Raw genomic sequence first — 15,112 nt, 5'->3', positions numbered from 1 at the left:
GCCTGCCCGGTGGAGGGGAGAGACAGGGGAGAGGGCCTGCACGAGGGTGGACATCAGGGGCAGGGCCGCCCAGAGGTGGGGGCAAGTGGGGCAATTTGCCCCAGGTCCCACAGGGGCTCCCACAAGAATATAGTATTCTGTAGTATTGCAACTTACCTCCCCCGTCTCCCTCCCTCCCCCTGCTGCTTCCCATCCAACTTGGATGAGAGGAGGAGATCCTGCTTCATGGCGTGCCGGTCGCCAGGGGGTCACTGATCAGCGGCTGGGGGCAGCCGAACATGCGTGATTGAGGAGTGTTATCCCTGGTTAGCGCATGGATTGCACCTTTGGCAGGAGGGTTCCTGGGGTTGGTTTCCCTGTTGTCTCATTAGGGTCCCTTCCTGGTGGTCACGTTCCCCTTTACTCAACTCCTTGGGAGGAGGGTTTCTCTCTGGGGTGGTTCCTCTGATGCCGGTAGAGATGGGAGCTACGGCCGAAGCATTTCCCACAGTCGGCGCACTGGAAAGGCTTTTCACCGGTGTGGACGCGCCGGTGCCGCTCCCAGTGGGAACTCCAGGCAAATCCCTTCCCGCAGTCGGCACAGCGGAAGGGTTTCCCCCCAGCGGCGTGGAGCCGCCGGTGCCTGGCCAGCGCCGGTGCCCGGCTGAAGCTTCTCCCACAGTCCCCGCACTGGTAGGGTTTCTCCGCCGCGTGGGAAGGCTGGTGCCGGTCGAGGTCCGTGACGCAGCTGAAACTTTTCCCGCAGTCGCCGCAGCGGTGGGATGTGTCCTCTTTGCCGGCCCGGTGCTTGCCCAGCGCCGAGCTGTCCCCGAAGCTCTTCCGCTGGCCTGCGTGCACCCGCTTGTGTTTCACCAGGTGGGCGCTCTGGCTGAAGGCCTCCCCGCACTCGCCGCAGGTGTGGGGCCGCTCGCCGGTGTGGATGTGCCGGTGCCGCTCCAGGTGCGAGCTCCAGGCGAAGGCTTTCCCGCAGTCCCCGCACCGGAAGGGTCTGTCGCCCCGGCGATGCTTGGCCAGCGCTGTGCTCTGTGGGCACCGGTGGGGCTGACCCGCCGTGTGGAGGAGGCGCTGGTGTCTGTCCAGCTGGGAGCCTCGAGGGAAGTTTTTCCCGCAGTCGGGGCAGGGATGGCAGGAGTTCTCCCCCCGGGGGCTCGTCTTGGCTGAGCTCTCCCCACCGTCAGGTTGCCTCTCCGCGTGGCTTTTCCGGTGCCTCACCAGCGCCATGCTCCGAGCAAAACTTTTCCCGCAGTCGCCGCACCGATAGGGTCTCTCTGCCACCAGGCGTTTCGCAGCCAGGCGCCGTTTCTCCCCGCCGGCGTGGCACCCCCGGTGTTTGGCCAGCGCCGAGCTGTCCCCAAAGCTCTTCCCGCAGTCCGGGCACCCGTAGGGCCTCTCGCCCGTGTGCACCCGCTTGTGTTTCACCAGGTGGGCGCTCTGGCTGAAAGCCTCCCCGCACTCGCCGCAGGTGTGGGGCCGCTCGCCGGTGTGGACGCGCCGGTGCCGCTCCAGGTGGGAGCTCCAGGCAAAGCCTTTCCCGCAGTCCCCGCACCGGAAGGGTTTGTCGCCCCGGTGGCTCCGGCGGTGCCGGGCGAGAGCGGCGCGGCGGGGGAAGCTCTCCCCGCACTCGGGGCAGCGGTGGGGCTGCCGGGGGGCGGCGTGGGCCCGCTGGTGCTTGTGGAAGAAGGCGCTACTGTTGAAGGCCTTGCCGCAGTCCGGGCACTCCAGGGGCTTCCCGCCGGCGTGGGCCCGCTGGTGCCGGTAGAGGTGGGAGCTGCGCCCGAAACATTTCCCGCAGTCGGTGCACTGGAAGGGCCGCTCGCCGGTGTGCAGCCGCCGGTGCCGGGCGTAGTGCGAGCCCCAGTCGAAGCCCTTCCCGCAGTCGGCGCACTGGAAGGGCTTGATCCCGGTGTGGAGGCGCAGGTGGGTGGCCAGGTGGGAGCTCACCCGGAAGCGCTCCCCGCACTCGGAGCAGCGGTAACGCTTCCCGCCGGGAGCCTGGGGCCGGCGCCGCGGGCCGGGCTCCTGCCCGGTGTGGGACTGCTGGTGCGTCAGGAGGGCGGAGCTCTCGATGAAGCTCTCCCCACACTCCGGGCACGGGTAGGAGCCCTGCCCCGCGTGGGATCTCTGCTGGGTCAGGAGGGCGGAGCTCTCCGGGCACAGAGAGGGCTCCTCTCCCGCAGGAAGTTGCCTGCTACCGTCCACGCTGAGCCTGGCTTCGGGGCTCTCCCCCAATCGGCCTCTCCGCGGGGCCGCCCCATCCCGGACTTTCTTGAAGCCTCCGTTGCATGGAGCTTCTCTGCCCCGTCTCTTCCCCGGTGGCTTTCCCTGCTGGCCTCCGGACCTGCCGGCTTTGCCCCCTTTGGGATTGCGGCCCACCTTCCCCCGGCTGCTTCCCGATGATGCCGTCTCGGGGCCTTCTGGCCGTGGAGCCTCGCCCTCGGTCTCGCTCGCGGTCCCTGGGATAAGGAGAGAGTCCGGACGTAAGCCATGCCGTGTGCTGGGGGGTTGGGGGTGGGGGCAAGCGGGATGCTGGGGTGAACCAAACCCACGTCTGTGGCCTGGGCTAGCAGGAGGCCAGATGATAGGGTCAGGATGGTCCCTTCTGGCCTTACACCAAGACAACGTCTGGGGGAGGCTGGACAAAATCAGGAGCTGAACCCCCCTCTGCCCTGCCCACCGAGCCCTTCCCCAGGGAGGAGAGAAGAGGGGACCCCTCGTGCTTCCCTCTCCTGCCTCAGCCACCAGAGGGCAGGCGGAGGGAGGGGGCTGCCAGGCAGGAGCGGCCCCGTCCTCCAGGACTGGAGAGTCGCACGCTTTGCTGCTCCTGTCGGCCGGGCTCCCTGCACGCCCAAGGGTGCTCCTGGCCTCTCCCTACCTCCATCGCAGGGACTCCCCACCCCCTGTCCTCACTCCTCCCTTCCCCCCATACTCCCTGTTCCCACTGTGCCAAGGGCTCTGTGTGCACCCCCAATCTCGCTATGCCCCCTTTCCTAGGGGCTGTGAATGCCCCTCTTCTTTCTGTCTGGGAGAGACGTCATTCTGGGGGCCAGGGGGAGGATGGGCAGAGAGGAGACCAGGCAGTAGTTATGCTAGAAAGCGCCCATGGGACCATCAACCAGCGGCTTGATCTACACACAACTGCAGAGGTGCTGGAATCCGTGGCTGGGCTGCACAGCTGGCAGGGGCTCCGTGTGTGTGCGCCCCCCGCCCCACCCCGTGCTCCCCCCATTTCCGGTTGTCTGATTTTCCCCAAAGTCGATCAGGTTCTGACCACTCGTGCCGAGAACACGCCCCAAAACTATGGAACTGAGCGGCCGTGGCGTCCCAAAGTTGTTGCAAACGCCGTCGTGTTGAGTGGAAGGGCCCCCCAGTAAGCTTGGCCGTCAAGCCAAGGGGCTGAGCCGGAACTGAGAGAGCTCCCGGGGGGCTTCCTCAGAAACGCCAGCTCCCGACTTTGCTCCCAGATGGTTTCTGAGCCGGTCGAACGGGTTTCCTCACCTGGGTTGGCGCCTCTCGGGAGGTCCTGTCCCCCAGAGCCCTGGAGATCCGGGGGGACCCACGGCTCTTCCCCGTGCTCCAGCCGGGAGATCACGTCCGGTTTAGGGATGGGATATTCTGCACACGGGTAGGGGACAGAAGCGGGGAGAGATTAGGGTTTGTCTAGCCATTCGCCCGGCAGTCCCACCCCACCCCCGGCCTGTCTCTCCTGCCTTCTCACCTGGCGTGGTGTGTGAGTGTGTCTCCCTCTATTGGCTGGCCCCGGTACTACTACTGGGTCAATCCCTTGGGATTTCCTGAGGCAAGCTGAGTTCCTTAGACGCGTGAGCAGGGCACCCACCGGCAGCTCCCTGTGGCCCCGCCCCCCTGCTCCAGCTCACCTCCGCCTCCTCCGCGAGCGCCCCGCCGCGTCCTGCTTCTCCCCCCTCCCTCCCAGCGCCTGCGCCGCGAAACAGCTGTTTCCCAGGAGCACAGAGTCCATGAGAAGCAAAGAGTAACTTAGAGCAGCCTGGGAGCTGCTCTTACTCATGCTGACCAGCAGACAGTTCCTTACTGAGGGACATCAGGGTCTCATAGCTCTCCTGCATGACATCTCTGTACAGGGCCCTCTGCCGAGGATCTAGGAAGAGCCACTTCTCCATCGGGAACACGCGGCCGGCTCCTTTAAAGCACCTGAAAGAACAAGAGAGCCCCGCTCAGCACCTGCTGCTCCTGGGGCTATCCCAGCCGCCCCCCAAACCCCATACGCCGTTCCCAGGAGTGCTGATTGCAGGCCTCTTATGTTCCAGGTTAGACGCCCCCTCCTGAATGGAACTGGGTGCTTTGGGGAGCACCTCCCCTGTCCCACGGATGGGGAAATTTCCCGCCTCCCCCAGCTTTTGTCTCTTCCAAACAATACGGCCTCAGATGAACCGAGTCCCAGAAAGTTTGTCCCCAAAAGAGTGGGAGGAGCGGGCGGAGCAGGGTGACTGGGGAGCAGAACGGGCTTGAGTCCATGTCACACTCCGATCTCCCCCTGCCCTCTCTCTGCGGGCAGATGGACTGGGCTGGGCTGGGCAAACACTGGGTCGGGCTTTATCCCAGCGCAGACCCGGCCCCTCCCAGCAGCACTAAACCCACCCAGTGACAGAGTCTCGGAACCAAACGCTAGCAAAGGACAGAGTCAAAGGGGCCGCGTTGGGGGACCCCCCCCCCCACACACACTGTCCCCCAGGACTCAGGCGAAACAGGACCTGGCTTTTCCTCCCCGGCTCCTCACCTGGGGGGGGGGGGGTCCCAGGAAAGTCAGCTCTGCCCAGGGATGGATTTGGCCAAGGCTGGAAGCCGGGAATCTCCTTCCCCACTTACTGCTCCTGCTGCCCCTCCCACTCCCCCCCCCCCACTTCTGTCTCCTTCCTCCTCTGCCTGGGAGACTGTCCTGCCTCCTGTTCCCGGGGGCGATCGCTCTCCAGGCGCTGGATCAGCTGCTGAGAGCCGGTGAGGGGGAGCGGGGGGGGCAGCAGCTCTGGGACTCGCAGACCCCCGCCCCGCCCCCGGGAGCAGAGCTGGGGCGAGCAGGGGCCCTGGGTGCAGAGTCACTTTCCTGCCCGGCCCCGGCTCTTTCCCCCCGGCCACCCCCCTCACCTGCAGGCTCCGGCTGGGGGGCTGGTGCGGGCAGACGGTCCCCACCCGGGCTGGGCACAGCGGGGGCCTGGCTCTGCGCTACGGAAGCAGCCGCCGCTAACCTGGGAAGTTCAGCCCCCTGATCTGCTGCTCACAGGAAACGCACGGTCCGGGGGAGGGGGAGAGCGCTGCCGCCTCCCGTCCCTGAGCCAGCCCCAGAGCCCTCTAGCGGGGACAGCGCCGGGCACCCCCTTCCCCAGCTCCCACAGGGGCTGGACTCGGGGCTGCTGCCGCCCCACCCGGCTTGAAGCGGTTCCCCGCCTCTGCAGGGTTTGCAGTGTGGTTCAGTGGCTCTCAGCCCCCGCTGTGCAGATTGTTCCTGCTCCGCTGTAGGACTGAAAGTCTCTGTCCAGGGAAAATGGGGCCCAGCTGGGGCCAACCCTGGGCCCAGCAACCCCATGTGGAGGAGAGACCCCCCCTCCCCCGTGCACCCCGTGTTCTGTCACAAGTTACTACCCTGCCTCCAGCTGCTTGACCCCCCCGCCAGTCAATTTCCACCCCCTGGCCACCCTCCAGTTTGCCCCCTTTTAGCCCAGTCCGAAGAATCTGATGCCAAGTAAGGGCAGGGTGAGGGCAGCGGCTTCAGCAGATGTTACCGATCATGCGCAGTTCATGCGAGCGTGCTCAGTACACACCCTAAGTAGCAAATGATGGCAGATGGCAATTTGGGACCCTACATCCCCGAGTAGCTAATTCTCCTTTCGACCGAGCGCCGGCCAGGCTGGGACTTAGGTCGGTTTAACGACGACGCTCAGGGGAGTGGATTTTTCACACCCCTGAGTTATATCGACCAATTTCCTAGCGTAGACCAGCCCTATGTCTACCCGCCACATTAACCCTGGGCTCTGACCCAGGGTTGAGTCCAAACCCCCTTTTCTGTCCACACACAAATCAGTCTGACTCGGCTTAGCAAGTACTCTGGGCTCAGGTCCTAGGACCTCACAGTGCGGGTGGGTGAGAGCCCCAGTACCGCTGTGATTCAGGTTCAAGCCCTGTCATTTTGCAGTGTGGACGTGGCTCAAGCCGCAAATCTGAGTCAGAAGGCCTGCGTGTTGCCATTAGCAGGGCAGGGAGACCCGGGTCTGGCAATCGTAAGGCCGGGTTTACAATGCAGTGTGGACGCTCCAAGCCCGGGTGCCACCAGTCCACAAGCAAGTCCATAAACACCAAGTCCACAAGCCCGGGCTTAATGCGCCGCCGTGTAGACGTAACCCAGCCTAGCACTGTCAACACCTGGGGCTATGTCAGGAGAACTGCGTCGCTCAGGGAGGTGGATTTTTCACACCCTTGAGCGAAGTATCTGAATCGACCAGGCCTAACGCTCATGAGCTGCAAAGGGTTACACTGAGCCTGAGCATGTGCAGACAGAGGAGCCTACAGGACGTAGGGAGTTTTAGCTGCAGCTGCAACCGTGAAAATTTAAAGAGAGAAAACTGCTTAAAAATAAACATGGGTAATTATCCGTTGAAACTGTAAACCAATAAAACCCCAATGCTGCCAAGCCTGGATTGAGAAGTTTGGTGCACTCCTGTGCTGAATAATTACACAACACCCAGATCTGTCTATTGGTCCACTGATCCCCCAGACGACTGTAGCCCCGCATGGCCCCAGCTACCCATTGCCATTCATATAGACCTGAGCTCGTTATAATTCTGCCTGATCACCTATCTCCCTGTGCTCCCACTGTCCCTCCCATCTAGGCCGGCGGTTCTCAAACTTCCGTGCACCGTGACCCCCCCTGCTGACAACAAAACTTACTACACGACCCCAGGGAGGGGGATCGAAGCCTGAGCCCACTCCAGCCCCGCTGCCCCGGGTGGCGGGGGGAGGGAGAGCAAAGCTGAAGCCCTTCTGCCCTGGGTGACACGGCTCAGGCTTTGGCTTCGGCCCCGGTCGCAACAAGTCTAACGCCGGCCTTGGTGACCCCATTAAAAGGGTCTTTTAAGGTTTGAGAGCCCCTGATCTAGGCCAAGGGGTCCCGCCTTGCGCTGAGCTGCGACGCTCTGCGTAGTTCCCCAGCCCTGACGCAGGGCTCTGGGTAAGCTGGGATGCCTGACCCTCTCCCCAGCAGAAGTTGGTCCAGTCAAAGCTCTCACCTCCCCACCTGGGCTATCGTCTAGCCAGGGCATCTCTCGGGCTGCCCAAGGGGGAAGTCCCTGGGGGCAGGGCCAACCAGAGGGAGGCAAGTGGGGCAATTTGCCCCAGTCCCCGGGCCCCGCAGGAGTCCCCACGAGAGTTTTTCGGGGCCCCCGGAGCAGGGTCCTTCACCCGCTCTGGGGGCCCCGAAAAACTTCCGCTCCGGGTCTTCAGCGGCAATTCGGTGGCGGGGGGTTCTTCCGCCTCGGGATGTGCCACCGAAGTGCCCCGAAGACCTGCGGTGGGGGGTCCTTCCGCCCTAGGACCCGCCACTGAAGTGCCCCAAAGACCCATGGTGGGGGGTCCTTCCGCCCCGGGACCTGCCACTGAAGTGCCCCAAAGACCCATGGTGGGGGGTCCTTCCGCCCCGGGACCTACTGCCGAAGTGCCCCGAAGACCTGCGGCGGGGGGGTCCTTCCGCCCTGGGACCCGCCACCGAAGTGCCAGGTCTTTGGTGGCAATTCAGCGGTGGGGGGCCCTGAATCCTCTGGGCGGCCCTGCCTGGTACTGTCCCCCCAGCCAGCCCCGCTTGCTTTGCCCCTGTTGGCTGCGGCCGTGGGGCGAGGTGTCTGCCGCTGGGCCCACCAGAGGGCTCCGGTGCGTCGCTCGGGGCTGGGATCCGGCCCCCCCTCTCTGCCTCTCTCCCTGGCTTTCCTGTGCGCCGCGGATCGGCGGCTGAACTGCCCGGGAGCCACGCCGGGGGGAGCCGGAGACACCCCTCCGCAGAGCCCCCTCTGTGCCCAGCCCGGGTGGGGGCTCCGGAGCCAGCCCCGGGCTCTGCCCGCTGAGCCGGGCCCTGCGCGGGGGGGCTGAGAGGGCAGAGGCGGCGGGAGCAAGAAGCGGGGAGGGAGGGTCCCAGCCCCCAGCCCTGCCCGGATCCATCGCTGCAGCGGCCCTGGGCGGACTGGCTCGCCTGGGCTCAAGGTAAGGAGCGGAGAGGGGAGAAGCCAGTTGCTGCCCCTGCCCGCTGAGTCCCCGGCGGGGTGCTGGGGGGGGGGCTTCCCTCCTAGGCGCTGGGACTAGGGGGGCCGCCGCCGCCGCCGCCCCCCCTGGCTTGAAGGGCTTCCCATCATCTGCAGGGTTTGCTGTTTGCTTCAGTGACTTTCAGCCCCCCCTCCGCAAATTGTTCCCGCACCCCTGTAGGGTGGAAAGTCTCTATCCAGGGAAAATAGGGCCCAGTTGGGGAGCCTCAGCAACCCCATGTGGAGAAGACCCCCCCCCCATACTCTGGGGGCACTAGGCTGCAGGCCACATGCGCTGCAGGTAGGGGCCACCTAGGTGCCAGCCTCTTGAGGAGGTGGAATTATTATGCGGACCCCTTTGAAATGCCCCCCCCCTAAAAATCCAGCACGCAGCCCCCAACCACGAGGCAACTCCACAACCCCCACCCCCCTTCAACGGTCACTTAGAGTGACTCATGCCTTGGGACCTACCAGATTCATGGTCCATTTTGGTCAATTTCACAGTCATAGGATTTTTAAAATCCTAAATTTAGTGATTTCAGCTATTTCAATCTGAAATTTCAGGGTGCGGTAATTGTAGGGGTCCTGGCCCAAAAAGGAGCTGTTGGAGGGGGGGGGTCTCAAGGTTATTGTGGGTGGCGGTGGTACTGCTACTCTTACTTTTGCGCTGCTGCTGGCAGTGGCGCTGCATTAAGAGCAGGAAGCTGGAGACAGTGGCTGCTGGCTGGGAACCCAGCTCTGACAGCAGAGCCACCGCCGCCAGCAGAAAGGGTGGCATGGTACGGTATTGCCACCTTACTTCTGCGCTGCTGCTGGCAGGGTGCTGCGTTCAGAGCTGGGCGCCCAGCCAGCAGCCGCTGCTTCCTGGCCACCCAGCTCTGAAAGCAGCAGTGCAAAAGTAAGGGTGGCAATACCACACCCCCCTAAAATAACCTTGTGACCCCACCCCTGCAACTCCCTTTGGGGTCAGGACCCAATTTGAAAAATGCTGGTCTCTGCCGTGAAATCTGTATAGCATAGGGTAAAAGCACACCAAAGACCAGATTTCACGGTCCGTGCTGCGGTTTTCATGGCTGTGAATTTGGTAGGGCCCTAGTCATACCCTCTCTCACACCTCTGCGGTGCGCTTGTGTATGCATGGGCAGACAGCTGCTGTATTTTCCACAGTTTTGATCTGTTGTTGCTTAAACTGTGGGAAAATACAGATGGGAACATTGCAGCACCTTTAGCTGGACACAGAAACTTTTAACAGTGGATAGCCCAGCGTATTGTGAGAATAAAATGAAAATCTTTAGACCCATGTTAAAAACAAACAAACAAACAAAAAACCTGGCAGATTAAATGATTTTTCTGGCAACTAGCAAATCCATCAAAAAACTGGCCAGGCCAGTCAAATATGAGCCTGGTGTTAACTCTATGCCAACAGAAGAGTTCTCTCTCTCGTCGGCACAGTGTGTCTTCACTGGACTAGCCCTCCGAGAACTTTCGGCAGCTGCAATTGGACTTTCTCTGCCCTGTGCTGGCTGGCTGTTTGCTCCAATCCTCCCATTCCCATCCCGCCTGGTCTACACTTAAAAAATGTCATTCCCTCAGTACCGTACTGAGGTTGCCCTAACTCCCGGTGCGGACGCGGCTAGGTAGATGGAAGGATTTATCCACGGACCTAGCTGCCGCCTCTCGGAGAGGTGGAGGGACGACCACGATGGGGGGGAAAACACCAAAACAAAAATAAGATGTAGGAAGCGGCAGCCTAGCTGCAATGCAACAGTTGGATGCAGTGTAGCTGTACTAGGGATGTAAATATTGGTTTAAAAAGTTAACCAGTAAAACTATTAAAATTATATCATTTAACCGGTTAACCGTTAACCGAACTAGCTCGGGGGGGGGGGCTAGCTCGGGGGAGGGAGAGGGAGGCTGGGGGCTCGCTCCGACACGGCCGGAGCTGGGGTCCGGGGCTGGGGTCCGGCCAGCGCAGCCAATGCTGGGGTTCCTCTGGCTGGCCAGCCCGACGCAGCTGGGGCTGCTTCAGCCAGTGCGGTCGGGGCTGCAATCCCTCACCCTGGTCCTGCATGGGGCCGCCGGGGTTAACGGTTAAGGATGGTTAACCGGTTAACCTTTTATATCCCTAAGCCAGACACACAGTCTCTTCATCTCAGCATCACTCCACGCCCCTCTATCCCTCACCACCTCCCCTCCCTTTTCTTTCCATTTAGCCGATCCCCGCCTAGCTGACCCCTCCTCTGCAAAAAAAACCCCATCAACCCACCATGGCACTAGGGTGCCATTTGCCACCACCACGTTGTTCGCGCTGTTTGTGTGTTGTATCCCTTCCGCACACTGTCTGTCTGGTCTTTTGAGACAGGAAGGTCTGTGGGGTAGGGAGTAGCCTTTGGTTCTGTGGTTGGGCAGCACCTAGCCAACCCAGGTGCTTTGCTAACAATAAGTAACAGGTGGATTTATTTTGGAGCATTTGAGGCTAAACCTCTTAGCCTTTGTTTTGAGCAGGGGCCGTGGAGATGAGGAGAATCACGTTTTGCCATTTTAAAACTGTTAGCGTTTGACCAATTCCAGCACCTTTGGGGCTGGAAATTTTACATTTGACAGAGAGAATTCCTAGGTCAGGCGCTTTCCTCTCCGTCGTCTGGTGAAAATCTGTTTGGACGCAGATATGTTATGAGAGTTGAGTCAGTGTCTCTTGTGCGGGAACACGGATTATTTCCCCCTTTGATAAGGTTTGTTTCCTAATGGAGGAGCTGAGCCCGGTAACATGGACACATTTGTTTGGGATTGTGTGAATGGTTCCATTAAAGTTGTTTAATTTAATGAGACAGTTTGAAAATATCTCAGTCCTGGTGTGGGAGCGGCGTTGTGCTGGAATAAAAAGACAAAGGCCGGGATCTTTAAATTCAGGAGCCTAAATTTAGGCTCCTGAATCCATATTCAGGCACCTGGGTAAGTGGCCTATTATCAAAAGCTCGGGGCACTGAGAACTGAAATCCAGTGATGCCCGCCTGGGACTTGTAAAAACCAGGATTCTTACTCAGGATACGGCTCGAGGAGGCGAACTTTAGGATGGTATTTTTAAAAATCGCGTCTTGCGCGTTACGTCCGAGTCTCGAGTTTCTGTCTGCAGGGAGCGTGAAGGGGAAATTGGTACAAAATGGACTAAAGCCGCTGCTGAAACGTCCCCATTTGCGCTTCTCGCCTGACAGGCTGCAGAAGAACATCCATTCCATGTTTCGCTCCAGGTCGTCCTGTCCTCCTGGAGGGCAGGAAAAGGGAATGGCTGCAGCAAAGGCAGTGACCTTCGAGGAGGTGGCTGTGTATTTCACCGCGGAAGAGGGGGCTCTGCTGGACCCCGCTCAGAGAGCCCTCTACAGGGACATCATGCAGGAGAATTATGAGAATGTGACCTGGCTGGGTAAGTCACTATGGGCGTTTCCCATCTACTCGGGTTGCAGGGCCTCGCTGGCAAACATAGGGCTGGGATCTTCCCAGCAGCTTCTGTGTAAGGAGGAAACCGGGACTCTGTAACCAGCCCTGATATCTCCTGTTCTCTCTTCCCCTGGGCAGGATTCCCCATCCCTAAACCTGACCTGATCTCCCACATGGAGCGAGGGGAACACTGTGGGTGCACCAAGCACGTATTCTCTCCCTTCCCCCATCCTCTGTGCCATGGTATCGATGCTGAAGCTCGGGAGTTTCCAGCTGTGGGGAGGAGTTTGGGGAAGATTCAGCTACTGAGTGTTCAGCTGATCCAAAAGCTTCTGCCTATGTGACAAACCCTTTGCTGATCCCCTTTCCCCGGGGCCCCTCCCTCCCCAGCGCAGGGAGTGACTCATGCTGGGTTCTCTCCTTCCCCCCGCAGGTGATGGGACAGCCAGTGAGAACGAGGAGGAGAATCCCCAGCAGGGAGGCCCTGAGTTGGCAGAACCACATGGGACATTCTCGGGAAGGTCCCAGGGGAACGTTTGCCAGACAGAAGCTAGCGAGAGTCAGGGCAGGTCGGAGGAGCAGTGGGGAAACCTGCCCGGGGGGAGAGAGGGTAAATCCTGTCCTGAAGAGGGATGTTTCAAGAAACTCAAACAGCTCCTGGACCTTAAGGGGAAGCACAACAGAGGGACGGGAAATGCAGGCACTGAACGTGGGCAGGGCTCACAAGAGATGCTCTTTCTGGGAACCCTCCCAGAAGACGCATCCCACAGTTGCGGGCGAAGTCTCCAGCAGAGTTCGGTGCCTCCAGAACATCTGAGCAGGACCCTCCATCGATGTCTCCACTGTGGGAAAAGCGTCCGCTGGAGATCACATCTTCTGAGACATCAGACGGTGCACAAGGATGGGAAAAGCTCCAGCCCCGACGCAGCCTGCACCATCCAGCAGAGAATCCTCTCGGGGCAGAAACCCTGCCAGTGCCCCGACTGCGGGAGAAGCTCTGATCGGCAGTCGACCCTCATGGCACATCAGAGCCTCCACACAGGAGAGAAAGCCTATGGGAAAGGCTTCGCTGACAGCTCCAGCCCTATGAGGCATCGGAGACTCCACTCGGGCGAGTGCCCCTATAAATGCCTTGCTTGCGGGAAAGCCTTCCGTGTCATTTCCAAGCTCCTGGAGCACCAGGCCACCCATTTCCCGGGGGAGCCTTTTGAATGCCCCGAGTGTAGGAAATGTTTCCCCAGCAAGGCCCTCCTCCTCTGGCACCAGAGATCCCACATGACAGAGCGGCCCTACAAGTGCCCCGACTGTGGGAAGAGCTTTGTCAAGACCTGGAACCTGACCAAACACCAGCGCTGCCACTCGGGGCAGAGACCCCGTCAAAGTGCTGAGGGTAGGGAAAGCGTCCATCTGCGCTCACACCTGTCTCACCAGGAGGGACCTGACGGCACGACCCTGCCGGAGCGCCACAGAGCAAAGAGACTCTACCGCTGCCTCGACTGCGGCAGGACGTTTAGCCGGAGCACGGACCTTCTGGTCCACCAGAGCACCCACACAGGTGAGCAACCCTACAAGTGCCCGGACTGCGGGAAGGGCTTCATCTGGAGCTCCAGCCTCATGGTTCACCGGAGAGTCCACACGGGCGAGCGTCCCTACCCGTGTCCCGACTGCGGGAAGGGCTTCAGCCGGAGCTCCCACCTCAAATCGCACCGGAGAGTCCACACGGGCGAGCGACCCTACCCGTGTCCCGACTGCGGGAAGGGCTTCACGACCAAAACAGCCCTGAGCACTCACCACCGGAGCCACACGGGCGAGAGACCCTACAAATGCGCTGAGTGCGAGAAGAGCTTCAGCCAGAAGGCGCATCTGGTGCAGCATGAGAGGACCCACCTGCAAGGCAGACCCTATGAATGCGCTGAGTGTGGGAAAAGCTTCAGCCAGAATGCCTACCTGGCCAAGCACAGCCGGATCCACTGCAGGGAACGGCCCTGAGTCTGCACATGCTGCGGGAAGGACTTTGGTGACATCTCCGCCCTGCTCCGACACAGGCGCACCCACACAGGGGAGCGGCCTTACCAGTGCGCCGAGTGTGGGAAAAGCTTCAGACGGCGGGCACACCTGGTGCAGCACCAGAGGACACACTCCGGGGAAAAGCCCTACATCTGTGCCAACTGCGGGAGAAGATTCACGGAGAACTCCACCTTGATCAAGCACCGGCGGATCCACACCGGGGAGAGACCCTACAAATGTGAGGTGTGTGGGAAAAGCTTCCGCCAGCGCTCCAACCTGGCCCAGCACGCCTGGGTCCACTCAGGAGAGAGACTCAGCCAAGACCACGGGGGTAGCCGCATGGACAGCACGGCCCTGCCGAAGCGCCATGCAGCAGAGAGACCCTACCGCTGCCTTGACTGCGGAAGGACTTTCAGACGGAGCACGGACCTGCTGGCCCACCGGAGAGTCCACACGGGCAAGCGACCCTACGCCTGCCCCGACTGCGGGAAGGGCTTCAGCCAGAGCTCCCACATCAAATCGCACCACAGAATCCACACAGGTGAGCGACCCTACCCGTGTCCCGACTGCGGGAAGTGCTTCAGCTGGAGTTCCCACCTCAAATCGCACCAGAGAGTCCACACAGGCGAGCGACCCTACCCGTGTCCCGACTGCGGGAAGGGCTTCAGCTGGAGATCCAATCTCACAGCTCACCAGAGAGTCCACACTGGGCCAGCTGATTAAGGGCTGGGCAATACCTTTGGCTGTTACCCTTGGATACAGGTGAGACAATTAAGGTGATGACCTGTGAAATCCCGGACAAACCTTACTGGATTTCGGTTTAACACCTCTGGGGTTCATGCAAATGGAGTTAAAAATGCAAATGTTTCTGTGCTCAATGGGGTTGTTTGGAACTCCATTATCAAGAAAGGATTAATTCAACTGCTGGGACATACACGGCACTTGGAAGGAACTTTGTGCAATGGGGGTAAAGCGGATTTTCTAGGAAATCCCTGTGGGTGAGGGGAATGCACTCCACCCTTTGGAAGGGAAGCCCTGGGGAGAGAAACCAGTTGTCTGCTAATTACCTGCATCTGGAAACTCCAGCTCAGCAACCCCTGGACTGTATGAAGGGTGAGCTAAACGGGTCGGAAGCGGGCTTGTGAGCTGAAGCTATGATGCGCTTGAAGGCACAAGACCCCGTTGGTGGGGCTCTGAAGGACTTCTCCTACCAGAGCCCACATGAGGGTCGGGGTCAAATCTGGAGAGCTTATTCGCAGGCATGTAGGCTCTGTGATCGGTTTGGCTGTTTCCTCTGCAGTGGAATAAAATCGGCTTCCACAGGAAGTGCTGTGTGGTACCTTTATAACTGGGCAATTCCATTGGGTACAATCCCGGAGGGGGAAAGCAAACGGGCCTGTTTAGGCAACACGGGT

At 60.7% G+C, this 15,112-nt stretch overlaps 1 protein-coding gene and 1 pseudogene across 1 annotated transcript; one reads left to right on the top strand and one right to left on the bottom strand.

The window, feature by feature from the left end:
- Positions 1-334: 334 nt before the first annotated feature.
- On the bottom strand, positions 335-5,213 carry LOC123346603 (zinc finger protein 420-like). Its single transcript, XM_044984078.1, has 4 exons — positions 5,119-5,213; positions 4,049-4,167; positions 3,496-3,612; positions 335-2,453 (listed from the first exon to the last, which is right to left on the bottom strand). Exons 2-4 carry the CDS (start codon positions 4,134-4,136, stop codon positions 400-402), a joined length of 2,259 nt encoding a protein of 752 aa, XP_044840013.1. The 5' UTR covers positions 4,137-4,167; positions 5,119-5,213; the 3' UTR covers positions 335-399.
- Positions 5,214-8,160: 2,947 nt separating this feature from the next.
- LOC123345725 lies at positions 8,161-15,006 on the top strand (annotated as a pseudogene).
- The last annotated feature ends 106 nt before the right edge of the window (positions 15,007-15,112 follow it).

Source organism: Mauremys mutica, chromosome 12, assembly GCF_020497125.1.
Source record: "Mauremys mutica isolate MM-2020 ecotype Southern chromosome 12, ASM2049712v1, whole genome shotgun sequence".
Lineage (NCBI taxonomy): Eukaryota > Metazoa > Chordata > Testudines > Geoemydidae > Mauremys > Mauremys mutica.
Note: the sequence above shows the minus strand (reverse complement) of the source record. Positions and strands in the feature narration are given on the sequence as shown.